Below are 12482 nucleotides of genomic sequence, written 5' to 3'. Positions count from 1 at the left end.
ACATCCGAGCGTAAGTTGGGTGGAAGTTACGTTTTCTGCATCAGAGGCTGCTCCGAAAAGATGGAAGAGAGGAAGCCATGCACAGAAAGGAGGAGTTTGCAGATGAAGAAGATGGAAGCACCTGTTACATAGCCACATCCCTGCGGATTCCCCCAATTACTGCTTGATGAGTTACAAAAGTCCAGCATCTCAGAAGATTCTGCATTTTTGCCAACATGTGTACCTCTTAATCCTTTGTCTTGAGGATTTCACCTCTCTAACACTCCCCTGTCCACTTGGCTGAACGTGCTGTTTTTGATAGATGGGCCTTGTCCAGTTTCAGATGAAATGAATTCTCTGAATTGTTTTTTAAAAATGCAAATGGAAAATGGAATGTGCCTTAAAGCGTTACATTTAATGACCTAGGTCTTCATTCTGAAATCTCATATTGAAAACATGCATTGAATCCTGACCAGATTTGGGATGGGCTCTCAAGAATTTGACTAAGTCTCAAGAATGGCGGAGACCTCTTTTGAGTAACAACATGATTTCCAACTTTAGACTGTTGCAGAGACTTTGATACTTTGAGGTAGGCAGCCAAGTTACTGGGGAACAATTTGGAAAGAGGACTGGAATGCAGATGTTGGCAATTTCACAATCATCAAGCAGATTGCTGACCAGATAAAAATACTTTTTCAGCCTTGATCCATCAGAGCTTCTCTCCATTCCTCATGTCCAAAACCTCTCTCCACATGGCTCCTTTGGTGTTATTCCTCCTCAACCCAACCATAATCTTCTCCTTGATTTTACTGCTACTATTAGCAAGGCTGTTTCTGAGCAACCTTAAGGGGTCATCTCAACGAATGCCTCCAGGACCCACACCACTCCCTATCATCGGCAATTTGCATTTGATAAATATTAAAAGGCAAGATGTATCGTTTATGAAGGTAAGGGGCAAAGGGGTGGTTGTAAAACCTGTCATCGGCGGGAATGACTTGGAATGTAAGCTAAGACTTTGCAGTGATAAAGTTGAGAAGTAAAGTTATGGAGATGTAAAGGTATATATGGACATGTTGAACTTTGGTTTAAATCATATTTAAAGGCCAAATTTCTGCTCCTATCCATATTGGCCTGGAAATAAATTAAATCTGTGTGCATGGATAGAGTTATGCTACAATTATTTTATAGACACAACCTGTTTGCTCATGTAATCGGTTCTAAGCACTGAAGAAAATATCGCTGCCAAAATCAGTATTGTCTAGCAGAGTTGTCTGTAACCTGGTTGCTCTTCCATCCCAAACTTTATTATAGGGATCAAATAATATTCTCCATTTCTTCTGATGTCTCTTTTCAGCGCATGATGTCAAGGAGGGTATAATAGATTTTAAGGGTTGTGTCGGGGAGGGAATTTTGGCAGATGGTGATTGTCCTATAGGTTTGAGGAAGTCATATCTACCAAAATACGTTTGCTTGCATAGGATCAGAAGGTTCCCAAAAGGGGAAGGCAGCAAGTTTCATCCTACCTTAAACATGAACAGCTTTTCTGCAATAGGGCTCCCTTTTATCAGAAGAATAAAGTGTTATTCTCTTTTTTTTTAATAATAATATTTTATTGAAATTTTAAAATTACAAAGTTAAAAGTTAGAAATGAAAAAGAAAATGAAAAATACAAATTATAAGGAAAAGAAAACATGAGATAAAGTAAAGGAAAAGAAGGCATGAAAAATAGCTAGCTTCCAATCTATCTCTGGTCTTGAGAATAGTAAGAGTGTCATAGGTGCTAGTTTTTAATGCATTAAATAAGAATAATTCTTTGTCAAAATATATCCCATTACCTTTATAATCTAATCTTCAAATCCCATGTAAGCTTCGCCCTGCCTACATTTTGCAAATAGTCCATCAATGGTTTCCATTCCTTAAGGTAATAATTATTTGATTTTTCTTTTAATAAACAAGTCAGTTTATCATTTTCTGCCATTTCCATCAGTTTTAGCAACCATTCTTGTATTGTTGGTAGTGTCTGGGTTTTCCAAAATTGTGCATACAAAAGTCTTGCTGCGGTAATCATGTATTGAGTAATTCTGATAAGATGCTTTCCGATTTGAAAGTCCATTATCCCCAACAGGAATAGTTCTGGTTTAAATGGAACCTGTGGAATGGAAATTTGTAGTATGCTCTGCATCAAAGATTGTATTTGAGTCCAAAATTTCTTTGCAATTTTACATGTCCACCACATGTCCATCCATGGTAGAATGACCCTTCTTGTTGGTTACATTTCCAACAAACGTTGGAAATTGTCCCATACATCTTTGATAATCTTTGGGGTATCATATACCATCGATACAACATTTTATAAAAGTTTTCTTTCAAATTATAACATAAAGTAAATTTTAATCCTTTAGACCACATATTTTCCCATTGCTGCATATGTATATTATGTCCAATATTTTTTGCCCATTTAATCATGCATTCTTTAATTTGTTCTTCAACCATTTCTTCTCTCAACAATAATTTATACATTTTTGCTATTAAGTGCTCATCTGTTTCACATAGTTGAATTTCAAATTCTGATTTATTCTGTTCAAATACAAATTCTTTTTTATCAGTTTTTAATTTTTCTTTATATTGCATATAAGAAAGCCATGGAAAAGTATGTCCTTCTAAAACCAATTGCTCTTTTGATTTGATTTTATATTCTCCTTGTTCTTTTTCTAATAAGTCTTTATATCTCATCCATTTATTTTTATCTCTTGTTTCAGTTCTATAAAATGCTTCTTGTATAGAAGTCCACATCGGCATCTTAGGGCATAAAAGTGGTCTGCATTTAGTCCAAACTTTTAATAAAGATCTTCTAATATAGTGGTTTTTAAAATCCACATTTACTTTGACTTTATCATACCACAAATATCCGTGCCATCCAAATCTCAAATTATAACCTTCCAAATTTAATAGTTTTTCATTTCTCAAGGTAATCCATTCTTTAAGCCATATTAACAGCAAGCTACATAGTACGATTTCAAATCAGGAAGACCCAAAACCACCTCTTTCTTTCACATCTTGCAAAACTTTATATTTTATTCTTGGTTTTTTCCCTTGCCATATAAACTTAGAAATGTCGCGTTGCCATTGTTTAAAGGGTGCTTCTGAAGTCAGTATTGGAATTGTCTGGAAAAGATATAAGATTCGCAAAGTGTTATTCTCAATGACAAGTGTATTTTGTTTATTTCATGATGAGCTTTTTTTCAAACTAACAAAAAGACCCAAAACAACAACAACCCAACAATTACAAAACAACAATCAGAAACAAACTATTAGCCAAAGTTTAATAAGAACATAATTAATGACAAACAATAACAAGCAGAACAGAAACAATTTTTAGATATGATGGAGAATCTAGGCATATCACCTGTATATCAAGTACTAACGGGTGAAAAATTCAAATTAAAAACCCATGGATGGCTTTCTAAGAAGTGAAGCTAGATGGAAAAAAACACTGATAATCATCTAATTAAGTCAAGGTTCCCCAAAGTGGTCAATGTCAACCCTCAAGGCTCAGTGGGACTATCCAAGGGATCGATGTTGTTACTCATACTGCTATTACAGTAGTTAAAGTAGTATTTATTAAATTATTTTCATATAATCAATGGGGGTCGATGAACAATCTGAAACTTCATGAAGGGGTCGATGAGCTGAAGAGGTGGGGGATCCTTGAATTAAGTTTTCAACCTGACCACGTTTTCCCCAATATTGCATGGACTGTACAATATCTGTTCTTCCCCCTCTAGATTTTGCCCCTTTTTTATTTGCTCGGGGAAATGAAAGAGTAGAAACACTAGTCACTGTGTTATTCTGCACATATATCAGAAATCACTGGAGCAGTCCCAGTCGGAGCCATTTTTGCACATCAACTGGGAGGACAGCTGTTTTTCAAAGCTCTTGCATGTGGGTTCTCCTCCCCGCTCCTGTGCTAAGACTAAGAGCAGGCAGGTACCTGCTTTAAAGTTTGCTTTTGCGTTTCAGTGGGTTTTAATCCCCCCTAAATGTTGGGGATTGGAGCTCCTAGTGTTGATGACTCCCTCTGAAAACCCAACTCTGATGGAGTTTCACAGGTGGTCCTGTTGTTCTGACAGAAGGGTAACGTATCTTCTTGAGGAATCTGCCGGTTGTAGAAGGGTGTGTGTAAGGCAGTGTGGTATGTCGCCTGCCTTAGGAGGGTTATATGCCAAATCAGTACACAAAACAAGGCTGGTTGTGCTTAAATGTATCTGTAGATAGAGCACATGCAGGGGATTGCAGGTTCAAGCTCTCACTTAAAAGAGCAGCGAGCAAGTGTTGGAAAGATGTTTCTCCATCTGAGACTTTAGACAACACTGGCCTGGAGAGGCCAAAGTCTGATGTGAGATCACACGGCTTTCTGTCAGTGGGACTTGGGTCCATCTAATTTTCCACAGCAGCGTCCAGGAGGTTCTTAAGACAGTGTGACAACCAGAGTCCTTGGCTGTACTTTCTCCTCAGTGCAATGAACTCAGGGGTACCTTTATCATGCCAGAGACTCTGTCCTATGTTCTTCTCCCCAGAGGGGCCCAGGAGGTGGATACTTCAGAGAGGGCCTTTTTGGACCCTGGAGGTGGGATCTTCTCCCAAGAAACACAATTGGCTTCTTCCTTGCATTGGTTTAGACTGTAAGGACTGTTTTCTTTTACAGTAGATCTTGTAGGAGAGGAGCCAAATCTCTGAAGCAGTTTGGTAACCCTTTTTCCAACTAACACATTTCATCTATCTTTGGAAAGCTTATTTATTTATTTTTATTTATATTTCAAATTTGTCACTGCCCATCTTGTTGAAATGACTGGGTGATTTACAACAGAGATAAAATCAATTAAAATACAATATAAAAACAATCTTAATAATAAATAAATTCCAGGAATGATGCCTTTTAATAACATTTGTTAGTCAGAAAGGGGCTATCAGATTCCTCCTGATTTTCATTTCACAGGCTTCAGATGCTCAGCAACAGTATGTGATTGATTCTGAACTTCATCGTCTCTTCCGCTTCCTCCTCCAGCTTTCCAAAACATATGGCCCAGTCTTCACGCTCCATTTCGGTCTAGAGAAGGTTGTGGTGCTGGTTGGCTACGAGGCTGTGAAAGAGGCGCTCCTGAGCAAGGGAAATGAGTTTATCGATAGGCCTGTGATCCCCATATTCTCACGGATCCAGCATGGGAACGGTAACCGTACTTGGGAATAAGATACCTGATCTTTAGATTCCATCTTTCCAAAGATGCAGTTGAAGTTGAGTAGGGGAGGTGGCAGAATTTGGGTGCTCTTCCTTTACATGTGTTCTTTTCTCGTACTTTGTTTTAAAAAAACATTCCTGGAAAGCAGAGAGAAGTGCTTGAGAGACCATGTTTGAGGAGCGCTCCGACTACCAGGCAGCTCACCATTGCTGCTGATCTGTCTTCTGTTCTCACCAGCCTTGAAGATGCATGCGTGCACACACACACACACACACACACACATTTGGTCTTACCGTCAAGGCAAGGGAGACAGGAGAAGCTGGTCAGCCAAGATGCCTCTTGGACAGGAGGAGTTGGGCTGGAGATCACCCTGCATTAGCAGACAGTCTTTTAGTTGCCATTCCCCACTGTGGTGCATCAACAGAGGATACATCCATTCTTGGTTCCTTCTATTGGTGAAAGGTTCCTGCTGACCGATAGGCTTGAATTTCTAATCAGCTTCATTCATATTTTTTTCTCTGCCCCAGGGAGCTAGGGAAGTGAGGGTGATCAGTTAGGAGACCTTTGAAGGAATTTTCTTCTGTGGGTTATGATCCTCCTTTGGTTCTGGGTCCAAATTGTGTTATGAATGAAGGGAATGTATTCCTCAGGTTTATTCTTCTCTGTTGGGGAACTGTGGAAGCATACCCGTCGATTCACCTTGACTACCGTACGGGATCTTGGGATGGGCACCTCACTGATCGAAGGAAAGATGCTCGAAGAGCTAAATTTCCTGGTTGAGAAGATCAGCTCCTTTGAAGGTGAGGCACTTCTTTTGCCCTTCATCCTGGTTTCTTCTGTGTCCATCATCTGTTCCTCTAATCGTCTTCTATTCCTTCTTTGTTTTTGTTTTTTTGTTTTTTTTTAAGGTCGGCCTTTTTCATTGAAGACCTTTTCTGTAGCTCCAACAAATATCACCTTCATCATACTGTTTGGAAACAGGTTTGACTACGCTGACCCAACTTTCATTACTCTCTTAAGACTCATTGATGAAGTGATGGCTCTTCTGGGGGCTCCATCTTTACAAGTAAGATGGCCTCTCCTTTGCTTTTCACAGCAAAAAACATCTGGGGTTGGTTTTCAGTTGCTGGTGATTTTAGAAACAGTCTGGAGCAACCTCCATTCTGGCCACATTTGTGCCCATCCACTCTGCTCTTGTCCCGGATACATCATTTTGCAGCAGTAAACCTAGAACAATCTTAAGTGAGAATATAGGTGTGGTAAAAAGGCAGTGGGGAGGAAGATGGTAGGATAACCAGAAAGAGTCAGATAACTTCATGAGAAACATAGGTTAAGATAGTGAAATGGAACCTCAGTGTTCATTAGCAGTTCATTTTCCAATACCAGATGATGGGGACCATCTGAAAGGTCATCAAGGTCATGTCCAAATGGGAAGCAACTTGGCGCATCTGGAAATAGCATGAGGAATTGAATAGTCTGGTCCGTCAAAACAAGACTTACGTTTTCATACCAGGCACCAGGTTCAGAACCACCACAATTCTCTTTGCCAAGGAATCAAGGAGCATCAGCTGCCTGCGATTGGCATTTTTCCCCCAATGGAAAAATTGGAACCATCTTTCCATGGAAGAGGAAAGCATGTTTTGGCCTGGAGCTAAAACAGGGGTAACCTTCCGCCTTTTGCTCTCCACGCGTGAGCGCGCTCCCAGTTCCTGCCAGTCGGTCCGTCGGTAGAATTGGGTTTGCTCTGGAAGTCTGCGCATTCCTCCCACGCAGATGCAATGGCACCGCCCCGCCTGATGTTTTTAAATGAACATGTGGCAAAAAGGAACCTTTTTCGACTGGGGTGAAACTTGGGTCCTTTCCTTTGTGCCACAAGGCTCCAGACGGGAAAAATCTGCCTCCAGGGCTGAAATTCAAAGAGGTTGCCTGGTGCTCCTAGATTCTGATAGCAGACTCTTTCTCCAAGTCTGCCCCTGAGCCGTGCCAAGATGGCAGGGATCGTGAGGGGAGAGTCAAAAGGTGCCTCCCCCTACAGTATTGGGGTGCCTTATATTGACCTATAAAGCGGTCACATCTGGAATAATTTGCATACTTCTGGTTCCTGCATCAGAAACAGGATTGTGGATGGAGTAATAGGCAGGAAAGAGGAACCAAAATGAGGGGCTTGGAACAGCTCCCTGTTAGGAAAGTAGAAATGTTCAGGGCTTTTGAAAATAGAGGAAGCAGCCCCCCCCCCGTGTAGGGCCTCTAGATGTGTTGGCTTTGAGTCCCATAATTCCCATCCAGCAAGGCAGAAAGAGAATTGCAGGAGTTACAGCATGCCAGAAAGACATTTGGCAGGGAGGTTGCCAAATGCAATTCTCTACGGTTATGACTCTTCCTTTTATTGATAGAATCCACATCTGCTTTGCAGAAGAGAAAGGCAAGTCATTCCAAGCTTTTCCATTTGCTCCTGGTTTAGTTTTATGAGGGTTAAACCCCACTATCAAGTTCTGGAATTTCCAGAATGATTTTTTTAAAAAATGCTAAAGATTGCGCACAAAGCTATTGCACTCTGATATTTGGCTTCGACAAATTTGGGTCCTGCCAAATTTTCAAAAAGGGCCACATAAGTTCTTGGGGGGCTGGGGGTTGATTTGTTTTTTTAATTGCTCCCTTCTCAAAAGGAGTGTCACTAGCTGCATCAGCTTTTTGTTGTTTTCCCTTAATTGTTTTTCAAATTAGCATTTATGGGTTGTGCCTAGAAAAGGCCAGTGGCCCCCGTTCACTTATCTGGAGATGTATTTACTTATTTTTTTAAAGATAAGGAGAATAGCTGCCCTTGGAGAACTTGAGCCATACCTTCAAAACGTTGAATTCCAGTTTTAGCATTCTGATAGCTTTTGGAACGATTTCCATAGTTAAACCTCTGAAGCACCTGGTTTCTCTTGGGCAAACCTTGCACGAAGAGCCCAGAAACATGGACTAAAGAGATTCCTTTTAGGCACAACTTACATTCACAGGCACGACTGTGATGTAATGACTACGACATCCTTCTCGCCTAGAAACGTTACCTTGACTTGCTTGCTTGTTTCCAGCTGTTTAACGTCTATCCGTTCCTTGGGCCCCTCCTCAACCCCCATAAGATGATCTTGAAAAGAATTGAAGAAACGAATGTCATCCTACGGAAATACATCCAAGCCAGCAAGGAGACTCTAAGTGGGAACCAGCTACAAAGCTATATTGACTCCCTGCTGTTCAAACAAGAAGAGGTATGGGGGTTTTGGTTCCTTCCATGCTTTTCCAACTTAGTCGTCTCCATTAGGCTACAACAGAAAACTTAACCGCGCCCTAAAATAATCTTTTCCCATCTGTGTCCCTGAGATGTGCTGGATTACAATTCCTGTCACTCCCCCTCCCGCAATCTATTTTCCCAGTCCACCAGTGGACTTCTTCACACCCCCTTACAGGACAACCTTGAGCAGCCACAGTGCACCTCCTCAACAGTGTGGTTGCAGTTCCATACGTCAAGAACGTTCTCTCCTCAGAAAGCTCTCTTGCTCCATCCTAGAAGCCTCCTGTTGCTTCCCCCACCCCACCCCACCCCCCAAAAAACCAGTAATTCAGACATTTCTACTGCCAGGTTTTGTGGCATGGCTTTATTGTTTTCCATTCCTTGAGACAGTCTTCCAGATAGGTGGAACCACACCCCCAAAGCCCTGACAGTTGGGTTTTCAAAACTCTGTCTGAGCAGTGTTTGCTTTTTAAAGGAAACCATTTTTTCCCCAACTCCCGCGTCAATCAAGCCCAAACATTGCCTCTTGTGTTTAAGGAAAAAAATGGCAAGAAGGACATATTTCACAGCACCAACATCATCAGCTCAGTTCTTGACCTAGTCATGGCTGGCACGGAGACCACCGCTACCACTCTGCAGTGGGCCTTTCTGCTGATGATGAAGTACCCTGAGATTCAAAGTAAGCTGGAATTCTCTTTTTGCTAAGCCCCCTGGTTGGGCTGAATCGGGTATGTGTGTGTGTGTGTGTGCATGTGGAATCCCCACTAGTCAAGGATAGCCTAGGAGAGGCTGTTGAGCTAGGTTTATCCCTCCCACTATTTTCTTCCTTCAGACAATGGGGCTTCCCCTCCCACCCCATCTGTTAATGGCACCCAGGAGAAAATTGCTAATCCAAGTGGCCAGAAACAGCTCCAAGCTAGCCAAGAACCACAGAGTTGTTGGCCTAGGGCAGGAGAAGCATAGGTAGCAGTCGAGTTCCTCAAAAGTTTAGAAGGTGGTTAATAAGGGCTTCTGGTGGCTTGGCAGGGGCCCTTGGAGGCCAGCAAGCAGAATGCTTTGGGCTTGCTAAGATGTGGAAGAGCAGATGATGTCTTCAGGCAGCAACTTGGCTTCCTCCAGTTGAACGACAAGCCAAGGAACACAACTGCCTCGCCGGGGCTGATGAGGGAAAGGGGCTTTACCTTTCTGGCCCTCACTCTCAGACCACTCCTCTGGCAGGGAAGGTGCAAGAAGAAATCCAGAGCGTCCTTGGATCGGAACGTTTACCGGTCTATGAAGACAGGAAGCGGATGCCCTTCACGAATGCCACGATTCATGAGGTGCAGAGGTTTGCTTCTGTTGTACCACAGTTTCCACGCTGCACCTCCGTGGACACACACTTCCAAGGCTACTTCATTCCAAAGGTAGGTGCGAGGCTCAGAGTCCCAAGCTGCAGGAGAGAAGTTTGGGCAGATTAAGCTTTGCTGAGAACGGAGCTGTACATGAATGCGCAGGTCTAGGTTTAGTTCAGTTGTCCTGCCATGATGTCTACCTTGAACCTTTCCCTTCTCCCCTGGAAATGCAGGAGATGGAACGCATTCATTCCTGAACTGATTTCCCCCAATTTGCTCGTGTTCCAGGGAACAGCAGTGATTCCTTCTCTCACATCCTCACTTTATGACGAAACCCAGTGGGAGACTCCTTACCGGTTTAACCCCAACCATTTTCTGGATGCTGAAGGGAACTTTGTGAAAAAAGAAGCCTTCATGCCTTTCTCAATAGGTAGGTAAAGAAGACCATTTCCATCCTGTGGGTCAGGAGGGACTGAAGTTCTAGGAAAGAGGAGACGAGGCTGGCTGGGAGATCAGTCTATAGCCTGTCTTTTGGCGGAGGAACCAAGAGAAGGTTTCTGGGAGGAAACCTATCTCTAGAGGATGAAGAAGCCCATGGTCTAGATAGCTTGAAGAGCACAAATTGCTCTGGTTGGAGCACCAGGATGTTGGACAGCACCATGGATGTCTAACTGCTCCACCAGGATCTGGAACCAAAATAGTTATCCAAAGCTTTACCCTTTCTTGGAAGAGTTAAGACATTTAAGGGGGCTTGGACCTTTGTGCTCCATTGCCACCCTTAATCTCCTGGTATGCTGTATTAGCTTCGCCAGTTGGGGACAGTGAGTAAGAGGACAGGGGCTGCTTCCCACCTTCTGTGAGCCCCAAAAGCTCTTCAGGCTAGTAGGGAGTCTCGACCTGGACATCTATCTCTCCAGAACTTTGGGACGTCTCTCGCGTGAGTCAGTGCCTTAGCGCTTCAAGTCCAGGAGCACCGCGGCATGCTCCACGATGCTTCAGGGAGATACGCAGCAGCGAAGACAGAGCTCAGCTGACAACAGTGCAGACCTTCTGTCTTTTGTTTCTCTTCCTTCTTTAAAATGACCCTTTCGGCGGGGTGCTTGTTACAGGTCGCAGGAACTGCCTTGGAGAAGGCCTGGCCAGGATGGAACTCTTCCTGTTTGTGGTGGGAGTGCTCCAGCGGTTTACATTTCGACCCCCTCCTGGAAGGAACGAAGTGGACTTGGAACTTACTACTGAGCCCGCCTTCACTCGGCGGCCCCAGCGGTACTCGACCTGCGCAGTGCCCACCTTCTAGGGTGGCCAATTCAGGGGGCAGTCAGTGGCTTCCAGGGACTGAGAGAAAAGCCCCTCCATGCACCCAGAGGGCATTCCTACCATAGGGCTTTGCCAGTGGCCCCTGCCAACTTTCTTATGTTCTTCGCACAACCCTGAGATGCTTTACAATCCGCTCTTCTCATTTGAGCATGGTAGAGCAATGCCTCTGAGCACCCTTCACCCTTCTCCTTCCCACAGAAATATATTACAAAGCTTGCCAGGACACTAGCTGGACGTCCTTATCTCAAACATCGTTTACGATCCTTTGCTGAATGTTATGTTTATAGGGAGGAACGTGAACTGCCTGATACCCTCTGTAGCACCCTCTGTAGCTTAAAATGGCACAGCTCAGATGCTGGTTGAGAATCGCTGATCTAAAGAGTGGAAGTCCCAAAACCTTGCATATTAAACTGCTAACTAAACCCACATTTTAGTTGCTATCTAGTGTCCAATCTGAATCCCACCCACCCAAAGTGCTTCTTAAATTTCCTGGGAAAGGGATGTGAGGAGAGAGAATATTCAAACCATGAGCAGAAGGATGTTAATGGCCCACCCTCTTCAAAGATCAAAACGCAGTCATCTAAACACCTATGTAAACTTGCACACACAAGGAAAGAAGTGCTTATGAAGGGGACATCAGGCCAGTTTCTCCAAACTGGTGGCCTGGAGCTGGGCTGGACTACACTTCCCATCGTCCTTAGCAACTGATGATGGGAGATGCAGCCCAGCGTAACACGAAACGTCGGTACATCAGGTTTATTTTCAAGCCTTTGGTTCTCCCCCTCCTTCTCTCCCACCACGTCCCTTTTATCTTTACACCTCTTTGGAAAACTTTCAACAAGTTCTAATATTTGGCAATGTCTTTGTATTTCTGGGTGGCTGTGGGTTCCTCTGTGTCACTCTGCTGCCCCCCAGTGGCGCCAGGAGAGCTGTGACTCTCCCTTGCTCGGTCCTTAATCTCTGCTGCTCCCTTCTGGTTTGTTCATGGCGCAAGAACTCATTTTTTCACAACCAAGGACGGAGTTAGGAAAAGACAACATGAGCTTGACAGATCCTGCAGGATGCAAGTTGGTCGCATCTGAACACTCTGCTTACTCGAACAGAACTCAAAAGCAGCCTCTCCCCAGCCAGCTCCTGAATCACAGATCATGGGAAACAGTTCTTCTGCTTGGACACTCAGTATGGGTCACTGGTGCTTAAGACCCTCCCTCATTCTTCGCTATGCGGTCCTGAGATGGGGCTCAAGCTGTGGTAGATCTTGGACTGGGGTCAGCATCCAACTCTGAACTGAACTTGTGGAGAGAGAGGAGGAGGAGGAGGAGGAGATCTGGGAATGGCAGCATG

At 43.5% G+C, this 12482-nt stretch overlaps 1 protein-coding gene across 1 annotated transcript; it reads left to right on the top strand.

Annotated features, from left to right (window-relative positions):
- The first annotated feature begins 411 nt into the window (after positions 1 to 411).
- Positions 412 to 11564, top strand: LOC103060913 (cytochrome P450 2W1-like). Its single transcript, XM_015890347.3, has 9 exons — positions 412 to 926; positions 5045 to 5207; positions 5867 to 6016; positions 6125 to 6282; positions 8294 to 8467; positions 9028 to 9169; positions 9709 to 9893; positions 10110 to 10251; positions 10931 to 11564. The coding sequence occupies exons 1-9, from the start codon at positions 711 to 713 to the stop codon at positions 11116 to 11118; spliced, it is 1518 nt and encodes a 505-aa protein (XP_015745833.2). The 5' UTR covers positions 412 to 710; the 3' UTR covers positions 11119 to 11564.
- Positions 11565 to 12482: the final 918 nt, after the last annotated feature.

Source organism: Python bivittatus, unplaced genomic scaffold (assembly GCF_059951505.1).
Source record: "Python bivittatus isolate LINGU-HERP-01145 unplaced genomic scaffold, Pbiv_v1 ctg000560_np1212, whole genome shotgun sequence".
Classification (NCBI taxonomy): Eukaryota; Metazoa; Chordata; class Lepidosauria; order Squamata; family Pythonidae; genus Python; species Python bivittatus.
The sequence above is the reverse complement of the archived record's forward strand: the minus strand, read 5'-3'. Positions and strand labels throughout refer to the sequence as shown.